The 27,500-nt window shown below is 36.9% G+C and overlaps 2 protein-coding genes across 6 annotated transcripts in view; both read right to left on the reverse strand.

The window, feature by feature from the left end:
* Positions 1-6,283, reverse strand: part of trim59 (tripartite motif containing 59) — a 31,532-nt gene extending 25,249 nt beyond the window's left edge. For 2 of the 5 annotated variants that reach the window (XM_062062008.1, XM_062062006.1), the window contains exon 1: positions 6,115-6,283. In XM_062062008.1, the coding sequence (XP_061917992.1) occupies positions 6,115-6,234 (120 nt within the window). In that variant the 5' untranslated portion in view covers positions 6,235-6,283. The other 3 variants (XM_062062011.1, XM_062062012.1, XM_062062009.1) reach the window with 3 other exon arrangements.
* Positions 6,284-7,176: 893 nt separating this feature from the next.
* The window catches only part of kpna4 (karyopherin alpha 4 (importin alpha 3)), a 46,200-nt gene continuing 25,876 nt past the window's right edge, over positions 7,177-27,500 (reverse strand). The window contains exons 4-17 of the mRNA XM_062059874.1: positions 26,278-26,307; positions 26,147-26,199; positions 25,885-25,980; positions 25,489-25,574; positions 23,818-23,904; positions 23,556-23,725; positions 23,436-23,480; positions 20,671-20,802; positions 17,892-18,020; positions 16,124-16,228; positions 15,967-16,038; positions 15,725-15,887; positions 15,544-15,638; positions 7,177-8,751 (exon numbers count right to left, since the gene is read on the reverse strand). Of these exons, the coding sequence (XP_061915858.1) occupies positions 8,656-8,751; positions 15,544-15,638; positions 15,725-15,887; positions 15,967-16,038; positions 16,124-16,228; positions 17,892-18,020; positions 20,671-20,802; positions 23,436-23,480; positions 23,556-23,725; positions 23,818-23,904; positions 25,489-25,574; positions 25,885-25,980; positions 26,147-26,199; positions 26,278-26,307 (1,359 nt within the window). The 3' untranslated portion in view covers positions 7,177-8,655. The remainder of the gene's footprint in view (positions 8,752-15,543; positions 15,639-15,724; positions 15,888-15,966; positions 16,039-16,123; positions 16,229-17,891; positions 18,021-20,670; positions 20,803-23,435; positions 23,481-23,555; positions 23,726-23,817; positions 23,905-25,488; positions 25,575-25,884; positions 25,981-26,146; positions 26,200-26,277; positions 26,308-27,500) is intronic.

Consider the following 27,500-nt stretch of genomic DNA (forward strand, 5'->3'; position numbering starts at 1 on the left):
TAGCACATTTTATTATGGTAAAAAACTAGTAGCTGAGTTGCCAAAATAAAATGAAACAGCGGTACTGTATTTCTATTTACAGTAATATGTTGTAAAAATAATAATTATTTAAAAAAATGGTGCCCAATATGGCAACAAATATTATATTATTTAACATTGTTGGTCCAAATCCAAATAAATACTTAAATATCTGCTTAACTTGTGATTTCGAAGCAAGTTATCCATCAAATTGTACACTATGAAAATGACCAATAGATTTTACTGTAAAATTTAGTTTTTTTGTTTTTTTTACAGAACATTACTGTAAGTTGAAGAAAAACGACCAATGTTTAGTTTTTTTTACAGTAAAATTCTGTCGACTGAGCTGTCAGTTTGTTTGTTTTTTTACTGTAAAATCCACGGTTGACGATTTTATGGTAGCACATTTTATTATGGTAAAAAACTAGTAGCTGAGTTGCCAAAATAAAATGAAACAGCGGTACTGTATTTCTATTTACAGTAATATGTTGTAAAAATAATAATTAAAAAAAAAATTGTGTCCTATATTGCAACAAATATTATATTATCTAACTTTGTAGGTCAAAATCCAAATAAATACTTAAATATCTGCTTAACTTATGATTTCAAAGCAAGTTATCCATCAAATTGTACACTATGAAAATGACCAATAGATTTTACTGTAAAATTTATTTTTATTTTTTACAGCATATTACTGTAAGTTGAAGAAAAACAACCAATGTTTAGTTTTTTTTACAGTAAAATTCTGTCGACTGAGCTGTCAGTTTGTTTGTTTTTTTACTGTAAAATCCACGGTTGATGATTTTATGGTAGCACATTTTATTATGGTAAAAAACTAGTAGCTGAGTTGCCAAAATAAAATGAAACAGCGGTACTGTATTTCTATTTACAGTAATATGTTGTAAAAATAATAATAATTTAAAAAAATAGTGTCCAATATTGCAACAATTATTATATTATCTAACTTTGTTGGATAAAATCCAAATAAATACTTAAATATCTGCTTAACTTGTGATTTCGCAGCAAGTTATCCATCAAATTGTACACTATGAAAATGACCAATAGATTTTACTGTAACATTTAGGGATTGTTTTTTTTACAGCATTTTACTGTAAGTTGGGGGGAAAAAAACGACCAATGTTAATTTTTTTACAGTAAAATTCTGTCGACTGAGCTGTCAGTTTGTTTTTTTACTGTAAAATCCACGGTTGACGATTTTATGGTAGCACATTTTATTATGGTAAAAAACTGACTGCTGAGTTTCCAAAATAAAATGAAACAGCGGTACTGTATTTCTATTTACAGTAATATGTTGTAAAAATAATAATTAAAAAAAACACCATATATTTTACAGTAAAAGTCTGGCAACTAAACTGCCAGTTTTTTTATGTACAAAAATAATGTAACAAAGTTCTAACAAATATAACAACTTCCTATGAGGAGTTTTATTGTACATCTATGAACAAGCTCATGGTGTGTCTAGTGCACTGGTGTCAAACTCAAGGCCCGCGGGCCAAATCTGGCCCTCCACATCATTTTATATGGCCCTCAAAAGCCTGGAAATAATATTTGTCAATAAAATACCTTATATTTACTTTCTTTATTTTCTTACTAACAGTATTTAGGTCTTTTTTTCTAGTTTGACAAGGGGAAAAAAATAGTGTCCAATATTGCAACAAATATTATATTATCTAACTTTGTTAGATAAAATCCAAAATAAATACTTAAATATCTGCTTAACTTATGATTTTGAAGCAAGTTATTCATCAAATTGTACACTATAAAAATGACCAATAGATTTTACTGTAACATTTAGGGAGTTTTTTTTACAGCATTTTACTGTAAGTTGGGGGGAAAAAAACGACCAAAGTTGATTTTTTTACAGTAAAATTATGTCGACTGAGCTGTCAGTTTGTTTGTTTTTTTACTGTAAAATCCACGGTTGATGATTTTTTGGTAGCACATTTTATTATGGTAAAAAACTAGTAGCTGAGTTGCCAAAATAAAATGAAACAGCGGTACTGTATTTCTATTTACAGTAATATGTTGTAAAAATAATAATAATTTAAAAAAATTGTGTCCAATATTGCAACAAATATTATATTATCTAACTTTGTTGGTCAAAATCCAAATAAATACTTAAATATCTGCTTAACTTGTGATTTCGAAGCAAGTTATCCATCAAATTGTACACTATGAAAACTTTTTTTTTTTTTTTTTACAGCATATTACTGTAAGTTGAAGAAAAACGACCAATGTTAGTTTTTTTAACAGTAAAATTCTGTCGACTGAGCTGTCAAATTGTTTGTTTTTTTACTGTAAAATCCACGGTTGACGATTTTATGGTAGCACATTTTATTATGGTAAAAAACTGGCTTCTGAGTTGCCAAAATAAAATGAAACAGCCGTACTGTATTTCTATTTACAGTAATATGTTGTAAAAATAATAATTTAAAAAAAAATGGTGTCCTATATTGCAACAAATATTATATTATCTAACTTTGTAGGTCAAAATCCAAATAAATACTTAAATATCTGCTTAACTTATGATTTCAAAGCAAGTTATCCATCAAATTGTACACTATGAAAACATTTTTTTTTTTTTTTTACAGCATATTACTGTAAGTTGAAGAAAAACGACCAATGTTTTTTTACGGTAAAATCCACGGTTGACGATTTTATGGTAGCACATTTTGTTATGGTAAAAAACTGGCTGCTGAGTTGCCAAAATAAAATGAAACAGCGGTACTGTATTTCTATTTACAGTAATATGATGTAAAAATAATTTTAAAAAATAGTGTCCAATATTGCAACAAATATTATATTATTTAACTGTGTTGGTCAAAATCCAAATAAATACTTAAATATCTGCTTAACTTATGATTTCGAAGCAAGTTATCCATCAAATTGTACACTATAAAAACTTTTTATTTTTTAATTTTTATTTTTTACAGCATATTACTGTAAGTTGAAGAAAAACGACCAATGTTAGTTTTTTTTACAGTAAAATTCTGTCGACTGAGCTGTCTGTTTTTTTTACGGTAAAATCCACGGTTGATGATTTTATGGTAGCACATTTTATTATGGTAAAAAACTGGCTGCTGAGTTGCCAAAATAAAATTAAACAGCGGTACTGTATTTCTATTTACAGTAATATGTTGTAAAAATAATAATTAAAAAAAAAACACCATATATTTTACAGTAAAAGTCTGGCAACTTTTTTTCTGTTAAAAACAGGTAAAATCTGCAGATTTTTTTTACACTTTACGTAAGAATTAAAAAATATATATATTTAAATTCATAGGCAAATTTATTAATTATTTACTGTTACAAGCGGCCCTCTAATGGCAGCCATGACTGCGGTGTGGCCCTCAAAGAAAACAAGTTTGACACCCCTTGTGGCCCTCAATGAATGTTGGTCATTATGGTGGTACTTAATGAATACTTAGATCTACTACACTACTGTATTTAATGTTGTCATTATGGTGGTACTTAATGAATACTTAGATCTACTACACTACTGTATTTATTGTTGTCATTATGGTGGTACTTAATGAATACTTAGGTCTACTACACTACTGTATTTATTGTTGTCATTATGGTGGTACTTAATGAATACTTAGGTCTACTACACTACTGTATTTAATGTTGTCATTATGGTGGTACTTAATGAATACTTAGGTCTACTACACTACTGTATTTAATGTTGTCATTATGGTGGTACTTAATGAATACTTAGGTCTACTACACTACTGTATTTATTGTTGTCATTATGGTGGTACTTAATGAATATTTAGGTCTACTACACTACTGTATTTATTGTTGTCATTATGGTGGTACTTAATGAATACTTAGGTCTACTACACTACTGTATTTAATGTAGTCATGGTGGTACTTAATGAATACTTAGGTCTACTACACTACTGTATTTAATGTTGTCATTATGGTGGTACTTAATGAATACTTAGGTCTACTACACTACTGTATTTAATGTTGTCATTATGGTGGTACTTAATGAATACTTAGGTCTACTACACTACTGTATTTAATGTTGTCATTATGGTGGTACTTAATGAATACTTAGGTATACTACACCATTGTATTTGAATGTTGTCATTATGGTAGTACTTAATGAATACTTAGGTCTACTACACTACTGTATTTAATGTTGTCATTATGGTGGTACTTAATGAATACTTAGGTCTACTACACTACTGTATTTAATGTTGTCATTATGGTGGTACTTAATGAATACTTAGGTCTACTACACTACTGTATTTAATGTTGTCATTATGGTGGTACTTAATGAATACTTAGGTACACTACACCATTGTATTTGAATGTTGTCATTATGGTGGTAATTAATGAATACTTAGGTCTACTACGCTTCTGTATTTAATGTTGTCATTATGGTGGTACTTAATGAATACTTAGGTCTACTATACTACTGTATTTAATGTTGTCATTATGGTGGTACTTAATGAATACTTAGGTCTACTATACTACTGTATTTAATGTTGTCATTATGGTGGTACTTAATGAATACTTAGGTCTACTACACTACTGTATGGCATGTCTATGATATGGGTATAGTATTTAGTACTATGATATGGTTATAGTATTTAGTACTATGATATTGGTACAGTATTTAGTATTATATGGGTATAGTATTTAGTACTATGATATGGGTACAGTATTTAGTACTATGATATGAGTATAGTATTTAGTACTATGATATGGGTATAGTATTTAGTACTATGATATGGGTATAGTATTTAGTACTATGATATTGGTACAGTATTTAGTACTATGATATGGGTATAGTATTTAGTACTATGATATGGGTACAGTATTTAGTACTATGCTGTGAGTATAGTATTTAGTACTATGATATGGGTATAGTATTTAGTACTATATGGGTACAGTATTTAGTACTATATGAGTAGTATTTAGTACTATGATATGGGTATAGTATTTAGTACTATTATATGAGTAGTATTTAGTACTATGATATGGGTATAGTATTTAGTACTATGATATGAGTATAGTATTTAGTACTATGATATGGGTACAGTATTTAGTACTATATGGGTATAGTATTTAGTACTATGATATGGGTACAGTATTTAGTACTATGATATGGGTACAGTATTTAGTACTATGATATGGGTATAGTATTTAGTACTATGATATTGGTACAGTATTTAGTACTATGATATGGGTATAGTATTTAGTACTATGATATGGGTACAGTATTTAGTACTATGATATGAGTATAGTATTTAGTACTATGATATAGTATTTAGTACTATATGGGTACAGTATTTAGTACTAGGATATGAGTATAGTATTTAGTACTATGATATGGGTATAGTATTTAGTACTATGATATGGGTACAGTATTTAGTACTATGATATGGGTATAGTATTTAGTACTATGATATGAGTATAGTATTTAGTACTATGATATGGGTACAGTATTTAGTACTATGATATGAGTATAGTATTTAGTACTATGATATGGGTATAGTATTTAGTACTATGATATGGGTACAGTATTTAGTACTATGATATGAGTATAGTATTTAGCACTATGATATGGGTACAGTACTTAGTACTATAACTATGTTCTATCCCTAGAGAGAAGGCATACTTTATGTGTCGGCATCTTTGTGTAAACTTCCATTGCAGAATCTTATCTCGGGGCCAAGTGTCTGCTTGTCGGTTATCATATGACAGATGAATTAGTTATTATGCTATAATTAAGAGCTGTATCAATAAGCCATAGTTTATTGCACAGAATGTGACGATAATTACGCATTAGTGTTTGATGAAATGTTATTGTTTGATCGTCAGCTTGTAACGTACGTGCTAATATCGTATATATTAAAGTGGGTTGGCGTAGATTACCCAGGACTCACCGTTGTTGTATTATGTGATCATGTACAGCGGTTAAACCGCAATATGGTCATCGAAACGTTGGGAATTTAAAACTTATTCAAACTTACCGTCTGGTCGGAGGTGTTGTTTAGGCAAGAACGCTTTCATTTCCTGGGTAGTTTCATGGTGGGTTTATGACCGTTAGAAATTTCTTACCGCCAAGTTTGTTGATGACGTTGTAGCGAGACCGCTGTAAACAAACCAGAACTCTGGGAAGACTATAAACAAATACGTGTTTTTTAGTAATGATGTGACTTGTCCGAGGTAGGTTAGCATTTAGGGGTTTGTTTAAATGCGTTTAACGGATTGGTGCACTTCAGATTTCGATGGCAGGGAACGCATCACTCTTGTCTGTAGTACGCATGCGCACAACCAAGGCTATCCAACCAATCAGGGCACGACCAGGAATAATTTGAACGTTTTTTTGTTTTTTAATAATTTGAACAAGCGCTAACCCGTCCTGTCAAAAACAAACGTTTTAATAATTTGAACAAGTGCTCAACCGTCCTGTCAAAAACAAACGACACAAACATTGGGTTCACTATTTTATTTTCTCAGACAACTTAAGTTGTAGCCTAACCCCCCCCACCCACCCCACCCCCAAAAAAGATTTGGGTTAACCACTTCAGTGTGAAGGTTCTTTTCTTAACATCTGCAAAAATCACGTCTCTGCTAACGTGGAATGCTGGAAAAAAAAAAAATAGACCCTTATGTCCAACATCATGTGTATGATCACAAAGTGTAATTGTCCTTTAATTACAGTGTCTCAGTGGGTTTAACACAAACTGGAGTGGTTAGATTTGTACACTTAGTTTGAAGAAAATATGAACATAGGGTAATAAAGGACTCCCAGGGTACTGAAGATATATATCATTGTGTCGATTATGTATCCTAAGGCCTGTGCCAATGGGACACCCTACAACGTTGAGGGAGGGGGGAAAAATGGTTAGATTACCTCAATGAGTAACCAATATATTTTACTGCAGCTCTTGAAATGAGATCAATATTTTCTTAACTATCACTAAAAACATCCTTGGACTACTCTAGAAAGACAAAGATTGTGTTCAAGTGATGCACATTGCAGATGTGGCCGACCTATGAAGTCACCGACCTATCTTCACAAAGAAAGGGAGACTTTACTTTGCAGCACATGTGCAAAACCATACCGATCATTTTCGCAATGAAGTCATAAAGGGGGATAAAGGAAGGGGAAACATGTAACATTTAAGCACAGTTTACTTAAAAAGAAAATTACACTGTATCCACAGCCTAAGGAAACTAAAAGACCCTAAAAAAACCTGTGCCATATTTGAGTACATGCAAAGGTTATGAGATTCACAATCCTACATGAAATGGCCATTGTTCACTTCTCGCTTTCATGATCATTAGTCAAAGCTATGGCAACAATTTTTTTTTTTTCTTTTCCTCTGCGATTAAAAGTAACGCTCGTAAGGGTAAACTGAATCTTTTAGTTATTCCTAACAATGGTGTCAATTTCACAGCATGTCTGGTGGCATAGCTTTAGGGTTGTGGTGTGAGGGTGGCTTGATGATCGCCATCAAACACCATTACTGAAGCAATTAAAGTAAAAGCCGAAAATAAAGTAAAAAAAAAAAAAAAAAGCATAAAAAGGAACGCGCTGGAGGCAAACAGAAAAGCTCCAAAGCCACCAAATCCATCTTAATATATAATGCACCATCTCTCTGCATCTGCCAATAGCAATGTCCAGTGTCAATTATTACTAACTTAGTTGAAAACAAAATAAACCTTGCAATGACATTTTTTTTCTTCCTCCTTCTCATATCCAAAGTTCTTCTTTTCAGGGATTTGAGGATCAGCCTCAAAGGCCGAATTTCTTTCTCGGAATCTTTTCTAAACCTCCCCGCGTTTCTCAATTCTTCAAGATGTTGCATTTTGTTATTTTTCCCGTCCCCGCATGCGTTCGCACACTTCTAGTCAGGCACGCAGCCAAGCACACACATCCCACCCACCCACCCTCTCTCGCACACGTGACACGCGCAGTCGGACTCCCGGCCCCGCCCCCCCCCCGTGGGCAGGGGGTAGGAGGATGGTGCCCTGTTGAGAGGAGATGAACCTGGCTCCTCAGCACTGAGTCCAGACATTCATACGCAATGGGTCCATTCACACACGTCTGATAGTGTGGCCGATTAGGGGAGGGGCACAATGAAGGTGGCGCCCTCGAGTTGGGAGGATCGCAGAATTGTGATGATTCGTGGTTCATTTCAGTTCAGAATTATAGTTTGATGCACTTCTGCATTTTCTCGCATTAAGATTTCCAGATAGCGTGGTGCTCCTCGGGCAGACACGGGAGTTTCCTCGTAGTTTTTCTTGAAGAGGACAGCTCCAATAACCAGTTATGTCGGCATGTCTCTCCAAACTGTTGATGTAGGTGTTTTTGCTTCTTTTTTTTTTTTTTAGCAACATGTAGCCACTCATTCTCACTCGCACCCACTCGCCAACTCAAACTTCATTTGGGCTGGTTCCCCCTGGAATGCCAAATGAAATCCACACATTTTTCTCTCAGATAAGATGCAGCCATGGATCCCACGAGCCAAGCACAATGGATCAAATATCTCACACTCTCGCTCTCTCTCTCGCTCGCTCTCCTATTTTTTTTTTATATGTTGAACAGAGTGCTGCATCGTGAACAAAACTCCAGAATACCCCAGATGCTGTCTAGAACTGGAATCCCTCGGCTGGCACGTTGGCAGAGTTAAAGCCAAAAGTTCCGCCCTGGATGGCTTCAGGGACCAGGCTGTTGTCTTCATCAATCTGAATCACACAGACAAAGTTATAAACAGGGTGGAAATAAGACGCAAACATTACAGTAATAGTGTCGGCCTCAATTTGCTTGATTATAGTAGACTGTATGATTGACACTGCAGTCTGACAACAGCACAGAAGTTTTACAAGGCCAAAGTGAGTGGATATGTAAAATATGACGAGATGAACTAAAATAAAAACTACGTCGACGGGTGACATGACTATGAAAGATAGGGCTGGGAAATATGGACCAATACTGATATCCCGGTATTCTAAGGCCGAATGGCGATAAACATCAGTATTTTAAACTCTACACTAGAGATGTCCGATAAATGGCTTTTTTGCCGATATCCGATATTGTTCAACTCTTAATTACCGATTCCGATATCAACCGATACAGATATATACAGTCGTGGAATGAACACATTATTATGCCTAATTTTGTTGTGATGCCCCGCTGGATGCATTAAACAATGTAACAACAGCGGAGTTCATACTCCAACAGGCTCCTTCAACTTCCTTCCCGCACTGTGCGATTCAAGAACTCCTTCATTCCGTACTCCATCCAGCTGTATAATCACTCGCCATACGGCAATAGATGACATCTGCCTATTATCTGACACCTGACATGTTAGCTACTTCTCTTTGTTTATAATGTCTATCTTCTATTTCCTGCTGGACCTACTCTCTATTTTATGCTGCTGCTGTTATATATACTGTAATATTGTACATGGTCATTGGTATATATTGTATATATCAGGGGTCACCAACCTTTTTGAAACCAAGAGCTACTTCTTGGGTACCGATTAATGCGAAGGGCTACCAGTTTGATACACACTTAAATAAATTGCCAGAAATAGCCAATTTGCTCAATTTACCTTTAACTCTTATGTTATTATTAATAATTAATGATATTTACACTTAACTGAACGGTTTAAAAGAGGAGAAAACACGAAAAAAATGACAGTTACATTTTGAAACATAGTTTAATTTCAATTTCGACTCTTTAAAATTCAAAATTCAACCGAAAAAAAGAAGAGAAAAACTAGCTAATTCGAATCTTTTTGAAAAAATAAAAAAAATAATTTATGGAACATCATTAGTAATTTTTCCTGATTAAGATTCATGTTAGAATTTTGATGACATGTTTTAAATAGGCTAAAATCCAATCTACACTTTGTTAGAATATATAACAAATTGGACAAAGCTATATTTCTAACAAAGACCAATCATTATTTCTTCTAAATTTTCCAGAACAAAACTTTTAAAAGAAATTCAAAAGACTTTGAAATAAGATTTAAATTTGATTCTACAGATTTTCTAGATTTGCCAAAATAATTTTTTTGAATTTTAATCATAATAAGTTTGAAGAAATATTTCACAAATATTCTTCGTCGAAAAAACAGAAGCTAAAGTGAAGAATTAAATTAAAATTAATTTATTATTCTTTACAATAAAAAAAAAAAATTACTTGAACATTGATTTAAATTGTCAGGAAAGAAGAGGAAGGAATTTAAAAGGTAAAAAGGTATATGTGTTTAAAAATCCTAAAATCATTTTTAAGGTTGTATTTTTTCTCTAAAATTGTCTTTCTGAAAGTTATAAGAAGCAAAGTTAAAAAATGAATTAATTTATTTAAACAAGTGAAGACCAAGTCTTTAAAATATTTTCTTGGATTTTCAAATTCTATTTGAGTTTTGTCTCTCTTAGAATTAAAAATGTCGAGCAAAGCGAGACCAGCTTGCTAGTAAATAAATACAATTTAAAAAATAGAGGCAGCTCACTGGTAAGTGCTGCTATTTGAGCTATTTTTAGAACAGGCCAGCGGGCTACTCATCTGGTCCTTACGGGCTACCTGGTGCCCGCGGGCACCACGTTGGTGACCCCTGGTATATATGTTATAGACATAATATATCTGTATATAAATTATTCTGTACACTTATTATGTATATATTCGTATATATGTTAGATTTTTTTTTTTTATAGCTTTTTTTAGTCTATTTATACCTGCATTGTCCTTTCCATCCTTACACTTTCCATCATTGCAACTGAGCTACTGTGTTGAACAATTTTCCTTGTGGATCATTAAAGATTGTCTAAGTCTAACAAGGTTTTCCAAAATAAATCAATTCAAGTTATGGAAAAAAATGCCAACATGGCACTGCCATATTTATTATTGAAGTCACAAAGTGCATTATTCTTTTTAACATGCCTCAAAACAGCAGCTTCAAATTTGGGAGAGCACGAGGAGGTTGAGGCGGGGGGTGTATATTGTAGCGTCCCGGAAGAGTTAGTGCTGCAAGGGGTTCTGGGTATTTGTTCTGTTGTGTTACGGTGCGGATGTTCTCCCGAAATGTGTTTGTCATTCTTGTTTGGTGTGGGTTCACAGTGTGGCGCATATTTGTAACAGTATTAAAGTTGTTTATGCGGTCACCCTCAGTGTGACCTGTATGGCTGTTGACCAAGTATGCTTTGCATTCACTTGTGTGTGTGAAAAGCCGCAGATATGTGATTGGGCCGGCACGCAAAGGCAGTGCCTTTAAGGTTTATTGGCGCTCTGTACTTCTCCCTACGTCCGTGTACACAGTGGCGTTTTAAAAAGTCATACATTGTACTTTTTGAAACCGATACCGGTAATTTCCGATATTACATTTTAAAGCTTTTATCGGCCGATAATGTTGGCAGCCCGATGTTATCGGACATCTCTACTTCAAACCATAACCAAGCATGCATCAATATAGCTCTTGTCTCAAAGTAGGTGTACTGTCACCACCTGTCACATCACACCCTGACTTATTTGGACTTTTTTACTGTTTTCCTGTGTGTAGTGTTTTACTTCTTCTATTTTGGTGGCTTTTTCTCTTTTTTTGGTATTTTCCTGTAGCAGTTTCATGTCTTCCTTTGAGCGATATTTCCCGCATCTACTTTGTTTTAGCAATCAACAATATTTCAGTTGTTTTTATCCTTCTTTGTGGAGACATTGTTGATTGTCATGTCATGTTCGGATGTACATTGTGGACGCCGTCTTTGCTCCACAGTAAGTTTTTGCTGTCATCCAGCATTCTGTTTTTGTTTACTTTGTAGCCAGTTCAGTTTTAGTTTGGTTCTGCATAGCCTTCCCTAAGCTTCAATGCCTTTTCTTAAGGGCACTCACCTTTTGTTTATTTTTGGTTTAAGCATAAGACACCTTTTTACCTGCATTTACAAAGCAATTAGCTACCTGCTGCCACCTACTGATATGGAAGAGTATTACACGGTTACTCTGCCGATCTCTAGACAGCACCGACACTCAACAACAACACAATTGGCAGACTATAATTACTGGTTTGCTAAAAAATTTTTTTTAACCCAAATATGTGAAATTAGATATCTCCCAGGGCACACCAGACTGTATCTCACGGCACAGTTGTTGAAAAACACTGCTCTACACCACATGAGTGTTGCTACCAATGTTCTGAAAATTACTTTTAAAGTTCGCTACTTAACTATGACTATTACCACCAATGTCCTGAAAAATACCTTTAAAGTTCACTACTTAACCAAAAAAGTAATTCAATTACTAATGGAATTACTCTTTATTAAATGTAATTCATTGCTTGGGAAAGTAATTAATGCATTACAAAGTTTCACATACTTGGTAAAGCCAATTTTGTTCCACTGTTGTCCAGAATTTAGGGATTTTTGATCGCTGGCCTTATCTACAGTGGCTCGTGTCACTTCTGTTAAAATGAAAGTACTCCCACAATTTTCCTATTTGGTCCTGTGAATACTAATTTTTCTCTTAGTCCTTCTTTCATAAATTAGATTTGAGAATTTATTAGGAATAAAAAGACTCACAGGTTACGTAAACACTATTTGCAGTGACCCAAATCGTCAGGAGGATTGGCACTACCAAACTTTGGATTTTACTACTGGGCCTCTCACCCACTTTAGAATTCTTAAATACTGACTGCTATATGAAGCATTTGATGCCCATCTGTTATGGAGGCTAACTCAACTAAACCAGTATCTCTTAGGGCTCTGGTTGCCTCTCCCATTTACTCTTCTATTTCCACTTTTATGAAAAATCCAATTGTAAACACTTCCATCAGAATGTTACTTTGGTTTAAGCGCCACTTTGGTTTACAGATTATTTCTAGTTTTGCACCCATCACTGCTAACCATGCTTTCCCTCCCGCTCTTGTCGATCATACCTTTTTAAGATAGTAAAGATTTATACATTCATTTTGCTTCTTTCCAGCAACTTGGTGATACATTTTGACTCCTTAATCAACACTCTTCAAGGTATCTACCGATCCACATTTTGTAATGCTTTCCAGACTTACCACCTGACACAGTTTTAGATGCGTTTCTGACACCGCTTCCAACTTTAAAAGGATCAATTACACGTTTTCATAACCAAATTTTTCTTTTATGCCGACTCTCTAAATTCAATTAAGTCACTTTGGGAGGAGGATTTAGTAGTGACCCTATCTGAAGGAGAGCTGGACGGAGATTTTAAGTAGACTTCATAAGTCATTTATTTGTGCTCAACACAGCCTTATTTAAGGCCAGCTAATAAGCTCTGCTTCTTCTTACTCCTTTTCGAACATGTTGAAAAGAGAAACTGGAAATTGTGATGTATCATGTTGTATGTTTGCATGTTCGAAATAAACTCAAACTCAAAAAAACTCAATACATCGTACCTATTATACCAAAGTCTGGCTGGCTAAGATGTATGACGGAGTATCGGTATTATGTGATCAGTGTTAACAGTCCCCAGGTAACTTAATACATATGTTTTGGCTTTGTCCATCCGTGTGCAGTTATAGGACTGCAGTTTTTAATACTTTGTCTTTGGTAATTGGCAAAAAGATCGAACTGAATCCTCTAAGCGGAAAAATAATATTGTAGCATTCGCTACTTTATTGGCTGGAAGACTCATCGTGCTAAATTGGAAGGCAACAGCACCTGTGTTTGTTTTACTGTTGATTGTAAATGTAAAAAAAAACACAAACAAATGTTAAAAAAAAAATATATATATATATGTCTTCAGAGAAGTTTGATGTATTGTGCTTCGATGGCTGGCATATCTTCTTGTCCACAAACAGGGTATTGTATGGATTGAAAGCTTTTCACTTCAATCATTGATTTGTTGTTCATTATTCCCACGGCAAGTAGTAGCATTGTGTATGTGTGTGTTGTCTGCTGTCACTGTGTGATGTTGCCGCCTCCTATTTGATATCAAGTTCATTGCAGCGTGGAGCTGGTTGCTGCTTTCACCAGTAAAAATATTCCTGCCTTGAACTTGATGTGCTTCTGACGCTGTGTTGTTGACATAAAGCCACATCAAAAGTAACATGCAACAATACATCACGCATATCACCAACGGTTTGATCTGGTACGGACCACGGGAATCCGACTCTTTAAAGAATGTTTTGTGTGTGAAGGCTTTCACACAATTAAAACAAAGCATTGCGAAGGCCCGCGACGAATGTTGACGCAATGTGATTTCTGCCCAGTGTTTTGAATGTCAAAGTGAAGAAAGCACACGTAAATGTGGGAGTCGCTATCAAAGGCAGCACCAAAATATATTATATATTGGTAGGGCTGGGCGATATATTCGATATATCGAGAGTTTGTCTCTGTCGTGATATTGGAGTATACGTTCTCACGCAGTTGCTTTTAGCTGCGGACATTACACTGCAGGCTCTTCTCACTCTTTCTAGTCCCTCCTTCTCACAGAGACATAAAACAAGCACACCTTACATACGTATACGCCCTCACGAAGCAGCGAGGTAGCAGCATGGGTAACGTTAGCTGTGGTGCGAGTGGTAACACGAGAGAAAGAAGATGCGAATCTGGTAACAAATGAAGGAAGAATTAATTTCCAAGAAAAAACAGCAGGGGGTCCATCGTCTGGCGGTGGTTTGGCTTCAAGCGGGAAGATGTTGAACAGACAACAGTAAAAGTAGCATTACTGCTAATGTGTAGCATCATTTGAAAAGTCACCCGCTAGAGAATGAAGAGTGCTTGAAACTCCACGTCAACATCTCCGTTCGGTGCCACACCAACAAAATGCCCAAGCAACCATTTCCACATCAACACCGTATGAAAAAAATAGTCAACAACAGAAGGAGATAACGTCCGCAGGAACCTACCACATAGTGAAGGACATACACTATTTGATTTCCTATTGTGCAGCTCATTTTTATTTGACACTTATTGAAATATCTTGTGTGACATCAGCACAAAAGTGCACTTTGTTTTAAACTTTTGTAGTGGCGTTCTGTACAAAAAGTGCACTTTAATTGATTGTAGTTTTGATATGTCATCTTAGTGACATCATGCACAAAAGTGCACTAATAGCTTGTTTTAAAATGTCTCGGACAATCTTGCACTTTCTGTTTTGGAAATGACATGAATGTTTATGCCACTGCTTAATAACTGTTTAATAAATACACTTTTGCTAAATTGACTTAGTTGTGATTTCCCTCTCTGCATGAAAGTTTAAAAGTAGCATATATTAATGCAGTATGAAGAAGAATGTTTTAATGTAGACACATAGAATCATCATACTGCTGTGATTATATGCATCAAGTGTTCATTCAAGGCTAAGGCAAAATATCCACATATATATGGTGTATCGTGACATGGACTAAAAATATCGAGATATTAAAAAAAGGCCATATCGCCCAGCCCTATATATTGGTATGGTGGTATTGTCTCAAATACATATCTCTTTCTAAAATATACTGGTATAACTCGGAATACCTGTATACCCCCAGCTCTAGATGTAACCTGAAGTAATTGAATACTTACATCATCAGATGAGAAGAACTGATCAATTATTTGATAAGCTAGCTTGTAGATATCTCCATTTTCATGATTTTGCAGCTGCTCTACTTTCTCCAAACCTGTACAGACAGACAATCGCATCAAACATCAGGAATTCCATTGTAAGTCAAAATAAATATTAGGTGGAAATGCAACATGTACAGACCTCCACACTCTTCAATGAGATTAGCAATAGTTTCAGCCTCGTCATCAGCCATCTTCAGGATATTGCTGAGGCCGTCCAAAACCACCTGCACAACTTGGGCGTCTTTCACCGTAAGCAGGTTGCAGAACGGAGGGATCACCTGCTTCTCAATCAGGTGTGCCACCTTAAAATGAAAGGAAACAAATCCAAGTTAACTTTGCTGATAATGTATAATAGTAGATGATAAAGTTGCACTTATCTACCTGATCTTTTCTCCCACTTATTGTAAGATTGCTGATGGCCCAAGCTGCTTCCTTCTGGGTTCCAAAGTCACCCTAAATCAACATTTTCGAGTGAGATTTTTTTAAATGTCCTCTATCAGTTAATATTTTCACCTATCCAAAAGGGGATGAGCCACACCTTGTCAAGAAGGTGAATGATCTTGGGAACAAGCTTAGCATCAATAACAGCCTGCACCTGCTGCTGATTTCCTGCTGTGATGTTTGACAGGAACCACACTGCCTCCTGTGGGACAAAAGGCACAAATACAGGAGCCTGATGTCAAGCAGACAAACAAGTCATGCCTAAACAGCGATAAATAAAAGCCTGTATATCGGATCAGAAATCCAGTCATCCAAAATACAGATTGGATACCTGGCTGAGACAAAGCACTCTGGGTGGGGTGAGAGCGGTGTTGAGGCCTTAATCATCGTCCATGTCACACACAAGCCTCATTATTTCTCAGTGACTGGTCTCAGATGCACTCCTTTATCAGCAAGGCTTGTTCTCAGCACTCTTGGCCACCAACCCAGTGATACACTCACACAGTCACTCGTCACACACACACAGGAATTAACTACCTCCTCCCCAAGATCTAAAATAACTTCAGCAGTCGGTGGTCCTCTTGGTCGTCGACGTCGTCCTCGCGGTTCTCAACGTTCAATATTCCTAAAATACTCTAACCCCCCACTAAAGCTTTCACACAAGCACAAGTCTCAGTTTTCATCACTTCCAGCACAACAACATCTAGTTACAGATAGGGTTGCAAAATTCCGGGAATATTCAAAGTTGGAAACTTTCCACGTGAATTAACGGGAATTAATGGGAATAAACATTGAATGCAGCATGATTATTAGCTAAAACAACCTGACAATGCAAATTCAGTAGAATTTCAACCCTGCACTGTGCATTCCTCCATCATATGCACAGATAATTCCCAGCATGCTACACACTACAGCAGGGCTATTGAGGCCACACTAGTATTTGAGCCCAAGGACTTCATCCAGTCAGGTAAGTGTTGATATTACTGGGGTAAATATATTTGATCTATGGTATTTAAGTTGAATAGAGGTGTAATTGCTTGTTACTGTATGAATGTAGACTACTCCAGCAGACTTCCACTCAAGCTAGCTAGCTGTTTCTGTACTTGTTCAATGATTTTGGGGCCAATATCTCTGGCTAGCTAGGTTTATGTACCACCACAGTCTCAATGAACCGAAAATACTTCTCCTTTAGCCGTGATGCTAATTTTCTCTATGTTAAATCCCATTCATTTATGTTAACGTTAGTGATCCGAATTTACCTTTTTTGTGATGTGTAAAGTTCATCTAGAAAATACTAAATCAAAAGGTGTAGTTTCTTCTCCCTTCTGTTCTGCTAGCCATGCTGTTGTCATACAAGAATGTAGCTTATAGTTTGATTTAGCATGCTGATTGACTGTTCATTTATTCATCTAGCCTATTTCTATTCATTTGTCCATCAGTCAAATATTTTTAAAGACTACTCCAATTGTTTAGCTGACTATTTATATCTGTGTGTGGCATTGCATTAGTGTTTTACAAGAATAAATAAACACAAACAGAATAAAGCCACGTACACCATCTGATGTGTGGAGACATTTCACCCCTTTGGAGTGTACATTTGCAAATACTGGGCAAAGAGCTACGTCAAAAATGCCACAAAAGTGTAGCAGCATATAGACAAGTGCCCAATGATATATCAGTATCGTAATTCCCCATTAATTCCCATATATTCCCATTAATTCCCATGGACGGTTCCAACTTTGAATAATCTAAAAATGGTCAATATTTCCAAAGTTCCCGTGGTAAATTTCCGGAAAGTTTACCGGAAACTTTCCACCCCTTTGCAACCCTAGTTACAGAGTAAGTGTCCGGGTGCGCATCTGTACCTTGTTGATTTTCTCCTTCGGGTGCGACAAAAGGGCGGGGAAGTGGTTGAGCGCGTCACAGTTGAGCACAACCTGTGTCTGTTCATCTGTGCCAGTCACGATGTTGCCCACAGCCCTCAGTGCAGCAGTCTGCATGTCAAGAAGAAAGATGTCAACATTTGCGACGCAGTCGTAGTTATGAAATAGCTACAGGCGAGATATGTTAATAGTTCATATTACCAGGAGTTCAAAAAGCAGCATAACTATAGACTAGAGATGTCCGATATTGGCTTTTTTGCTGATATCCGATATTCCGATATTGTCCAACTCTTAATTACAGATTCCGATATCAACCGATACCGATATATAGTCGTGGAATTAACACATTATTATGTCTAATTTTGTTGTGATACCCTGCTGGATGCATTGAACAATGTAACTTTACCATGAATTGATTAACGTGGACCCCGACTTAAACAAGTTGAAAAACTTATTGGGGTGTTACCATTTAGTGGTCAATTGTACGGAATATGTACTGTACTGTGCAATCTACTAATACAAGTTTCAATCAATCAATCAAAAACAAGGTTGGGGGGGCGGGGCTTGGTGGTAGCGGGGGGTGTATATTGTAGTGTCCCGGAAGAGCTAGTGCTGCAAGGGGTTCTGGGTATTTGTTCTGTTGTGTTTATGCTGTGTTACGGTGCGGATGTTCAGTGTTTCCCATAAACTGCCAAGATACCTGTGGAGGTGGGGGCGTGGCTAAGGGCGTGGTCACCATGACATCATCGAGTAATTTGCATAATTTACTACAATGATTTGATTTTCTCTAAAAAGGTTAAAAAAATGTATACTTACTAATTAATAAAAACAGTTTTGTTTTAAACGTCCATCCATCCATCCATTTTACAATATAGTTACAACACTTTATGTACATATTTATATACAGATTTGAACAATAAGGTACTCACTGAAATATATGTATTAATTGTGGTTCTTACAAAAAATATATCTTATAAAATATAAAAGCTAAAATGTCTCAAAGCTCTGCCCCTTTAATTAGTGTATACTAAATAATTTAACTTTAGCCTACTACTACAACCATATTATTTACCAGCAACATAAAGTGAAACGGAGGCAGAGGTGTCCTACCACAGTCAGTAACAAATAAACAGAAAACAGTAGTGGTGGTAGATAGACACAGAGCTTCATCAAACATCTGATCCACTGAACAAAGAGCTCCAAAAATCTTGAACTTTATACTGCCATCAGTTTTACTCCCTACACTTAACCATGTGTTTCCTACTGCCTGCAGACTTTGCACCCTTTGTTATATACACATGTTGTGTTTGTAATATAAATACATTTAATAAAGTCAAATACAAATAAGGCAACAAGAGAAGTATCCTACACTTCTCTTTTGTAAAGTAAATCTGAACAGCCGATATGGGCATCTACATCAACTATATGATTTGCCTGAGAAGCTGGAGAGGACAAAAAAAAAAAAAAAAATTAAAAAAAAAAAAATTAAAAATTATTATTTAAAAAATAAATTAATTATTTTTTATTTGTGGCGGACGTAATTCTTTCGTGGCGGGCCGTCACAAATAAATAAATGTGTGGGAAACCCTGATGTTTTCCCAAAATGTGTTTGTCATTCTTGTTTGGTGTGGGTTCACAGTGTGGCGCATATTTGTAACAGTGTTAAAGTTGTTTATACGTGCACCCTCAGTGTGACCTGTATGGCTGTTGACCAAGTATGCATTGCATTCACTTTTGTGTGGGAAAAGCCGTAGATATGATGAGATTGGGCCGGCCCTTTAAGGCAGTGCCTTTAGGGCAGTGCCTTTAAGGCAGTGGTTCTTAACCTTGTTGGAGGTACCGAACCCCACCAGTTTCATATGCGCATTCACCGAACCCTTCTTTAGTGAAAAATAAAATGTTTTTATTCCTTCTTCAAATTCAAGGCAAAGTTATGTTTTTTTACTGGTGCACAAAATTAACCGTGCATGAACATCACCTTGTTCAAAGAACACAACCAACACAGTGCATGAACTCACAACAAATCACACACCTGCAAATCAGTGTGACTTCTGCTGTTGCCTTTGAGAGACCAGTTCAGATATGTGTGGCTTCACCTTGGCAAGTGCCACTCTCATGTCATTTTAAATGATAAAATACAATTATTTTTTTATTTTCACTGCAAAGTCTGTTCCTTTTCTTCGTTTTCCACCCAGACATACAATACTAGTACACAGCTCATGAAAAACAATATTTTTTGTTATTGTCATTGTAAGTGGGCCAAAACACTTATATTAGAAAATAATCTCATGGAAATGACAGCTGTCATTTGATTATAATAATAAAACATTTAATTTGTTATTTAGTCAGGTTTGGGACAGGTGTGCTCACATGTGCTCCACTGAATACTCAAGGAGATTTTGCGTTTGCTCACGCATATGGAAAATTAGAGGAAACATTGCTTGAGGGTATCCATAATACGCCAATAGGGAGACGTTTTTATTTACACAATGAGTCGGGTGTGTCTTGACCTCCGCGGCGGAGGCTCCGCCGAACCACTGAAGCCGACTCACCGAACCTGTAGGGTTCGATCGAACCCAGGTTAAGAACCACTGCTTTAAGATTTATTGGCGCTCTGTACTTCTCCCTACGTCTGTGTACACAGCCGCGTTTTAAAAAGTCATAAATCTTACTTTTTGAAACCGATACCGATAATTTCCGATATTACATTTTAAAGCATTTCAATTTCTACTATAGACCTTTTCAGAGTTTGTTCTCATACCTGTACTTTGACCTCCTGGTGGCTGAGCAGCGGTACCAGAAGGGGGACGATGCCGGAGTCAATAACCATTTGGATCTGCTCGTTACCAGCGTCTGTCAGATAGGACAGAGCCCACACGGTGTCTACCAAAATCTGGAAGCAGGAAAGATTCAGTTCAGTCCATTTAGTCATAAACAATTTAAACAAAGGAATAAAATACAAATAAATCAATTAACCAAGTATTAAAGTAAAATATGGATGAAAGGAGCAGAAAGAAGTCAAAACTTAATATCTGCCCCCTATTTTCACAAATAATTGACTTTCAATGTTGGCGACTACAAAGCCATATTTTCATTTTACAACCAATAATGAAGAAATAATTCTACTCAGTCATACCTTTTCATCAGGATTTTTTACTTTTTTTTTTAATACAGAAAGAGATTTACATTGTTTTATTCCACTATCAATCAAATTTGTTCCATGAACAAACACCTCTGATTTAAAGGCCTACTGAAAGCCACTACTACCGACCACGCAGTCTGATAGTTTATATATCAATGATGAAATCTTAACATTATAACACATGCCAATACGGCCGGGTTAACTTATAAAGTGACATTTTAAATTTGCCGCTAAACTTCCGGTTCGAAACGCCTCTGCGTGTGACGTATGCGTGTGACGTAGCCCGGCGAACACGGGTATGCCTTCCACATTGAAGCCGATACGAAAAAGCTCTGTTTTCATTTCATAATTCCACAGTATTCTGGACATCTGTGTTCGTGAATCTGTTTCAATCATGTTCATTGCATTATGGAGAAGGAAGCCGAGCAAGCAAAGAAGAAAGTTGTCGGTGCGAAATGGACGTATTTTTCGAACGTAGTCAGCCACAACAGTACACAGCCGGCGCTTCTTTGTTTACATTCCCGAAAGATGCAGTCAAGATGGAAGAACTCGGATAACAGAGACTCTAACCAGGAGGACTTTTGATTTGGATACACAGACGCCTGTAGAGAACTGGGACAACACAGACTCTTACCAGGATTACTTTGATTTGGATGACAAAGACGCAGACGTGCTACTGTGAGTATGCAGCTTTGGCTTTTTTTTGCGTATGTACGTAACTTTTTTAAAAATATATAAGCTTTATGAACCTTGGGTTAGGTGAACGGTCTTTTGGGCTGAGTGATTGTGTGTGTTGATCATGTGTTTGAATTGTATTGGCGTGTTCTATGGAGCTAGGAGCTAGCAGAGGAGCTAGGAGCTAGCATAACACGTACCGTACCGTACGTGCGCGTCACGTACGTAACTTTTTAAAAATATATAAGCTTTATGAACCTTGAGTTAGGTGAACGGTCTTTTGGGCTGAGTGATTGTGTGTGTTGATCGGGTGTTTGAATTGTATTGGCGTGTTCTATGGAGCTAGGAGCTAGCAGAGGAGCTAGGAGCTAGCATAACAAACACGCAGGTGCTATTATGCAGGATTAATTTGTGGCATATTAAATATAAGCCTGGTTGTGTTGTGGCTAATAGAGTATATATATGTCTTGTGTTTATTTACTGTTGTAGTCATTCCCAGCTGAATATCAGGTACCGTGAGTATGCAGCCTTGGCTGCTAAACATTCGATAACTTGACCGTATGTGCGCGTCACGTACGTAACTTTTTAAAAATATATAAGCTTTATGAACCTTGGGTTAGGTAAACGGTCTTTTGGGCTGAGTGATTGTGTGTGTTGATCAGGTGTTTGAATTGTATTGGCGTGTTCTATGGAGCTAGGAGCTAGCAGAGGAGCTAGGAGCTAGCATAACAAACACGCAGGTGTTTTTATGCAGGATTAATTTGTGGCATATTAAATATAAGCCTGGTTGTGTTGTGGCTAATAGAGTATATATACGTCTTGTGTTTATTTACTGTTGTAGTCATTCCCAGCTGAATATCAGGTCACCCCCGGCTCTCACAGCATCTTCCCTATCTGAATAGCTTCAACTCCCCACTAGTCCTTCACTTGCACTTTACTCATCCACAAATCTTTCATCCTCGCTCAAATTAATGGGGAAATTGTCGCTTTCTCGGTCCGAATCTCTCTCACTTCATGCGGCCATCATTGTAAACAATAGGGAACTTTGCGTATATGTTCAACTGACTACGTCACGCTACTTCCGGTAGGTGCAAGCCTTTTTTTTATCAGATACCAAAAGTTGCAATCTTTATCGTCGTTGTTCTATACTAAATCCTTTCAGCAAAAATATGGCAATATCGCGAAATGATCAAGTATGACACATAGAATAGATCTGCTATCCCCGTTTAAATAAAAAAAATTCATTTCAGTAGGCCTTTAAATACTTATTTCCATTATCACTGTTCTAAATATAGATTAATTAAAGATCTCAGTTCATTTCAGATTATAATTACTTTCTCTTTTGACAAATCTGTTTTGAAGGTTGTTTGGTAGAACTGTTGCAGGATATTATACTCTGCCAGTTCATGAAATTGTAACAAATTTAACTGTTTGAATATTGGGTTCGTGGGTTCCCTGTATGTATTTCCAGTAATTATTCTTACAGCTCTTTCCTGCAGAAGGAAGATAGGATTTAAACATGTTTTACAGGCCCAACCCCACACTTCAATACAGTATGTTAGATATGGAACAATCAGTGAGTTGTACAAAATATACAATGCTTTTTGATTCACTTTGTGTAAAATAGCAGTAGTTTCAAATTCAAAGAAACATTAATTTGAGGAATTGTACCAGCCAGTGGTATGGTAGAGCACAATGATTTTACTCACACTGACGTCAGTGTGGTGGATAAGCACGCAGAGGGCTGGCAAGATCTTTGGATGAGAAATAGAAATGATTAGACGTTAAAAATATGTGATATCACTATGTATTGCCTAAAGACTACACACCTCTTGGATGGTCTCCATAGGCGGGGGAGGGTCTTTATGGCGGCACAGATTGACCATAACCCAGGTGACATTGCGCAGAAAGGTGATAGGGATGGAGGGACTGATGAATGACAGCAGTGGCTTGACAACGCCTAAGCTAATCACGTAGTCTCTGCACTGTGGCCCGTCGCCTGACAAATTACACAAAGAGCTGTCAGTTTGACCTTTTATCTCAACACTGACCCAAAATATTGCACACCACATCACACGGAGAGCAGCTTACCGATGATGTTGCCCAAAGCCCAGACTGCCTGTTCACACACATTTTGATGAGGGGAGTGAAGGAGCCTCAGGAACAGCGGCACAGCATCTATATCCGAACAAAGCCTTGGTTAACTAAACAAAAAAAAACTATCTTTCAAACATTTCTCACAAACAGGCCACAACAATAGGTAGACATCTAATGACACACAGAAAGTGCCACATTTTGCACAGATAACTACACACAATATAGTTGCTCTACCTAGTGTAGAAGGTGATAATTCTGTTGGCACTTTTTATGAGGCGTCTTTTTCTTTGTTACACAGCAAATTGGTAAAACAACTCATATACAGTTGTGTTGCTCTCATTCGATTGCACAGGTATGTCTACTGTTAACAGGGCCAGTAATAAAAAGGTAAACTTTTTATTAATTTTTTTTTTAATGTTTTTTTTCAGAGCAGGGCTGGAATATACTCGATATATCGCGGGTTTGTCTCTGTGCGATATAGAAAATGACTATCGTGATATTCGAGTGTACGTTTTTACGCAGTAGCTTTTAGCTGCGGGCATTACACTACAGGCTTTTCTCACTCTTTCTTGTCTCTCCTTCTCACAGAGACGTAAAACAAGCGCACCTTCTTACATACGTCACATACGTATACGCCCTCGCGGAGCAGAGAGGTAGCGGCATGGTAACGTTAGCTGTGGTGTGAGTGGTAATACGAGAGAATCTGGTAACAAATAAAGGAAGAATTAATTCCCAAGAAAAACAGCAGGGGGTCTATCGTCTGGCGGTGGTTTGGCTTCAAGCGGGAAGATGTCGAACAGACAACCGTAATTTGTCAAGTGTGGGGCAAAAGCGTAGCATTACTGCTAATATGTAGCATCATTTGAAAAGTCACCCGCTAGATAATGAAGAGTGTTTGAAACTACGCATGTCAACATCTCCGTTCGGTGCCACACCAACAAAATGCCGAGGCAACCATTTCCACATCAACACCGTATGAAACAACAGTCAACAACAGAAGGAGGTAACGTCCGCAGGAACCTACCACATAGTGAAGGACATACACTATTTGATTTCCTATTATGCAGCTCATTTTTATTTGACAGTTACTGAAATATCTTGTGTGACATCATGAACTAAAGTGCACTTTATTTGTTTTAAACTATTGTAGTGGCGTTCTGTACAAAAAGTGCACTTTAATTGAGTGTTGTTTTGATATGTCATCTTAGTGACATCATGCACAAAAGTGCACTAATAGCTTGTTTTAAAATGTCTCGGACAATCTTGCACTTTCTGTTTTGGAAATGACATGAATGTTTGTGCCACTGCTTAATAACTGTTTAATAAATACACTTTTGCTAAATTGACTTAGTTGTGATTTCCCTCTCTGCATGAAAGTTTAAAAGTAGCATATATTAATGCAGTATGAAGAAGAATGTTTTAATGTAGACACATAGAATCATCATACTGCTGTGATTATATGCATCAAGTGTTCATTCAAGGCTAAGGCAAAATATCCACATATATATGGTGTATCGTGACATGGCCTAAAAATATCCAGATATTAAAAAAAGGCCATATCGCCCAGCCCTAGTTCAGGGCATATCCTGCACATGTGAACAAGCTACACTAAAAATGTACGTACTATGTATGTAGATGAAAATGCGAGTATATTGTGCCACTTACTGGACTGCACCACAGCTTGGGTCTGCTCTGAGGTACCAGATGCAATGTTGGTTAGAGCCCAGGCTGCCTCAAACTGAAGAGAAGGGCTAAAGGAAGGGCAAGCGGAAAAAAAAAAAAAAAAGTCAGTTTAAGGTTATGTTGAGCGTAAACGGATTACGTGTCAAACATTATGGCTGCGCTCAGTCATTTTGTGTGCTGCAATTCTTGGAAGTTCAAGGCAGGAACACATTTGCATTTTCACTTCAATGTTCACATCTTGGGATGAGAGGCGAGCACAGCTGGCATTTGCATATCTTTGGAAATTGCAAAACTGACTCAGCACAAAAAAGGTAAACTATTCAGTAATTAACGCATGCTGGATTCACTACAATAAAAGACAATAAAACAGCATTTTACTTGTCATCTCTATCCAGACAGTGGACCAGAATAGGAAGGATCCCAGACTTAATCAGGTCATCTATGGGGGGGTTGCGGTCACTGGACAGTAATTTCCTACAAAACAGTAACAGGAAGATAACAGTAAATTATTTGTGCACATTGACTGCATGAGAAGTCAAAAGGAAGAAATCATGTTCTACAACAACAGGAAGTGCAGTTTTCAGCGTCACCTTGAACATAGAATGCAAGATAATAGACGTGTGTGTGTTTGTTTACATACCGGGCAGCCTGGACAGCACTCAGCTGGACCCCCTGATTATCACTGGTAGCGTTCTACAACAAAATAAATACTTCAATATAACAGCACTGTGTGTTCTTCATTTCTAAAGAAAATAAAAGTAGACAACTTACTTGTACTATTGCTTCAAGGGAGGTGTTTTGCTGAAAAAGGACATTTTGGAAAATCATTAGAATAGAATAGAAAGTATTTTAACAGTTTGCTCACAATAGACCAGACCTCGGCATTCTGCGGCCCGCGGGCCACATCCGGCCCTTTGTGAGTCCCTGTCCGGCCCGCGTGAGGCCAATCATAAATTACAAAATACATTTTAAAAAGTATCTGTCGAGTGTGCAATACAACGGTGCTGCTTTTCTTTTGAAAAGTGTTATTTGTATTACTTCCGTGTGGACGTATGCGCGTGCGTGATTGTGAGTGAATGAACAGCGGCAATCACAAATTACAAAATACATTTTAAAAAACATCTATGTCGTGCGTGCAATACAACTGTGCTGCTTTTATTTTGAAAAGTGTTATTTATGGACGTATGTCGTTGTGTAACCTGTGAGTGAAGGTGCACAGGGACAAGTGACCCCCGAGATGTCAGCTCACGCTAAAAAAAGAATAGTTGATGAGGAATGGCGTGTTTCCAACAAGACATGGACTGCAAAGTATTTCTTTACAGAAATTGAAGGTAAAGCCGTGTGCTTAATTTGTGGTACACATGTTGCTGTGTTTAAAGAATATCATTTGAATCGCCACTACACGACGAAGCACGAGGAACAATACCGGAATCTGTCTGATGAAGTGTGCGCAAGGGAGGCTGATGCGTTGATGGTAAAACGGCAAACCCAACAAGGACTTTTTGCCAAATGTCACACCCCCAGAGATGCAGCCGTCAGGACAAGTTTCGTCATTTCTCACAAAATCGCCAGAAAAAGTAAGGCGTTTTCTGGCAGAGAGTTTATTAAGGAGTGCTTATTGGACGGAGAAGAGGGGCACATTTGAGAACGTGTCACTCTCCCGACGCACTGTAACGAGGCGGGTTGAGACCATTGCTGGAAACTTGGAGCTTCAGCTGAAGAACAGTACGGCAGACTTTGACTGTTTTTCGCTGGCTTTGGATGAGAGCTGCGATGTACGTGACACCGCCCAGCTGCTCATCTTCTTATGTGGGATAACTGCAGACTTTCAAATCAGGGAGGAGCTGGCAGCCATGCAGTCAATTAAAAGGGACAACCACAGGTAATGACTTGTTCACATAGGTAAATGCGTGTTTGGACATGTTAGGACTGAAATGGGACAAGCTGGCAGGTGTGACAACAGATGGTTGTCCAAATCTGACGGGGAAAAATGT

The sequence above is a fragment of the Entelurus aequoreus genome, linkage group LG10 (assembly GCF_033978785.1).
Source record: "Entelurus aequoreus isolate RoL-2023_Sb linkage group LG10, RoL_Eaeq_v1.1, whole genome shotgun sequence".
NCBI classification, from domain to species: domain Eukaryota; kingdom Metazoa; phylum Chordata; class Actinopteri; order Syngnathiformes; family Syngnathidae; genus Entelurus; species Entelurus aequoreus.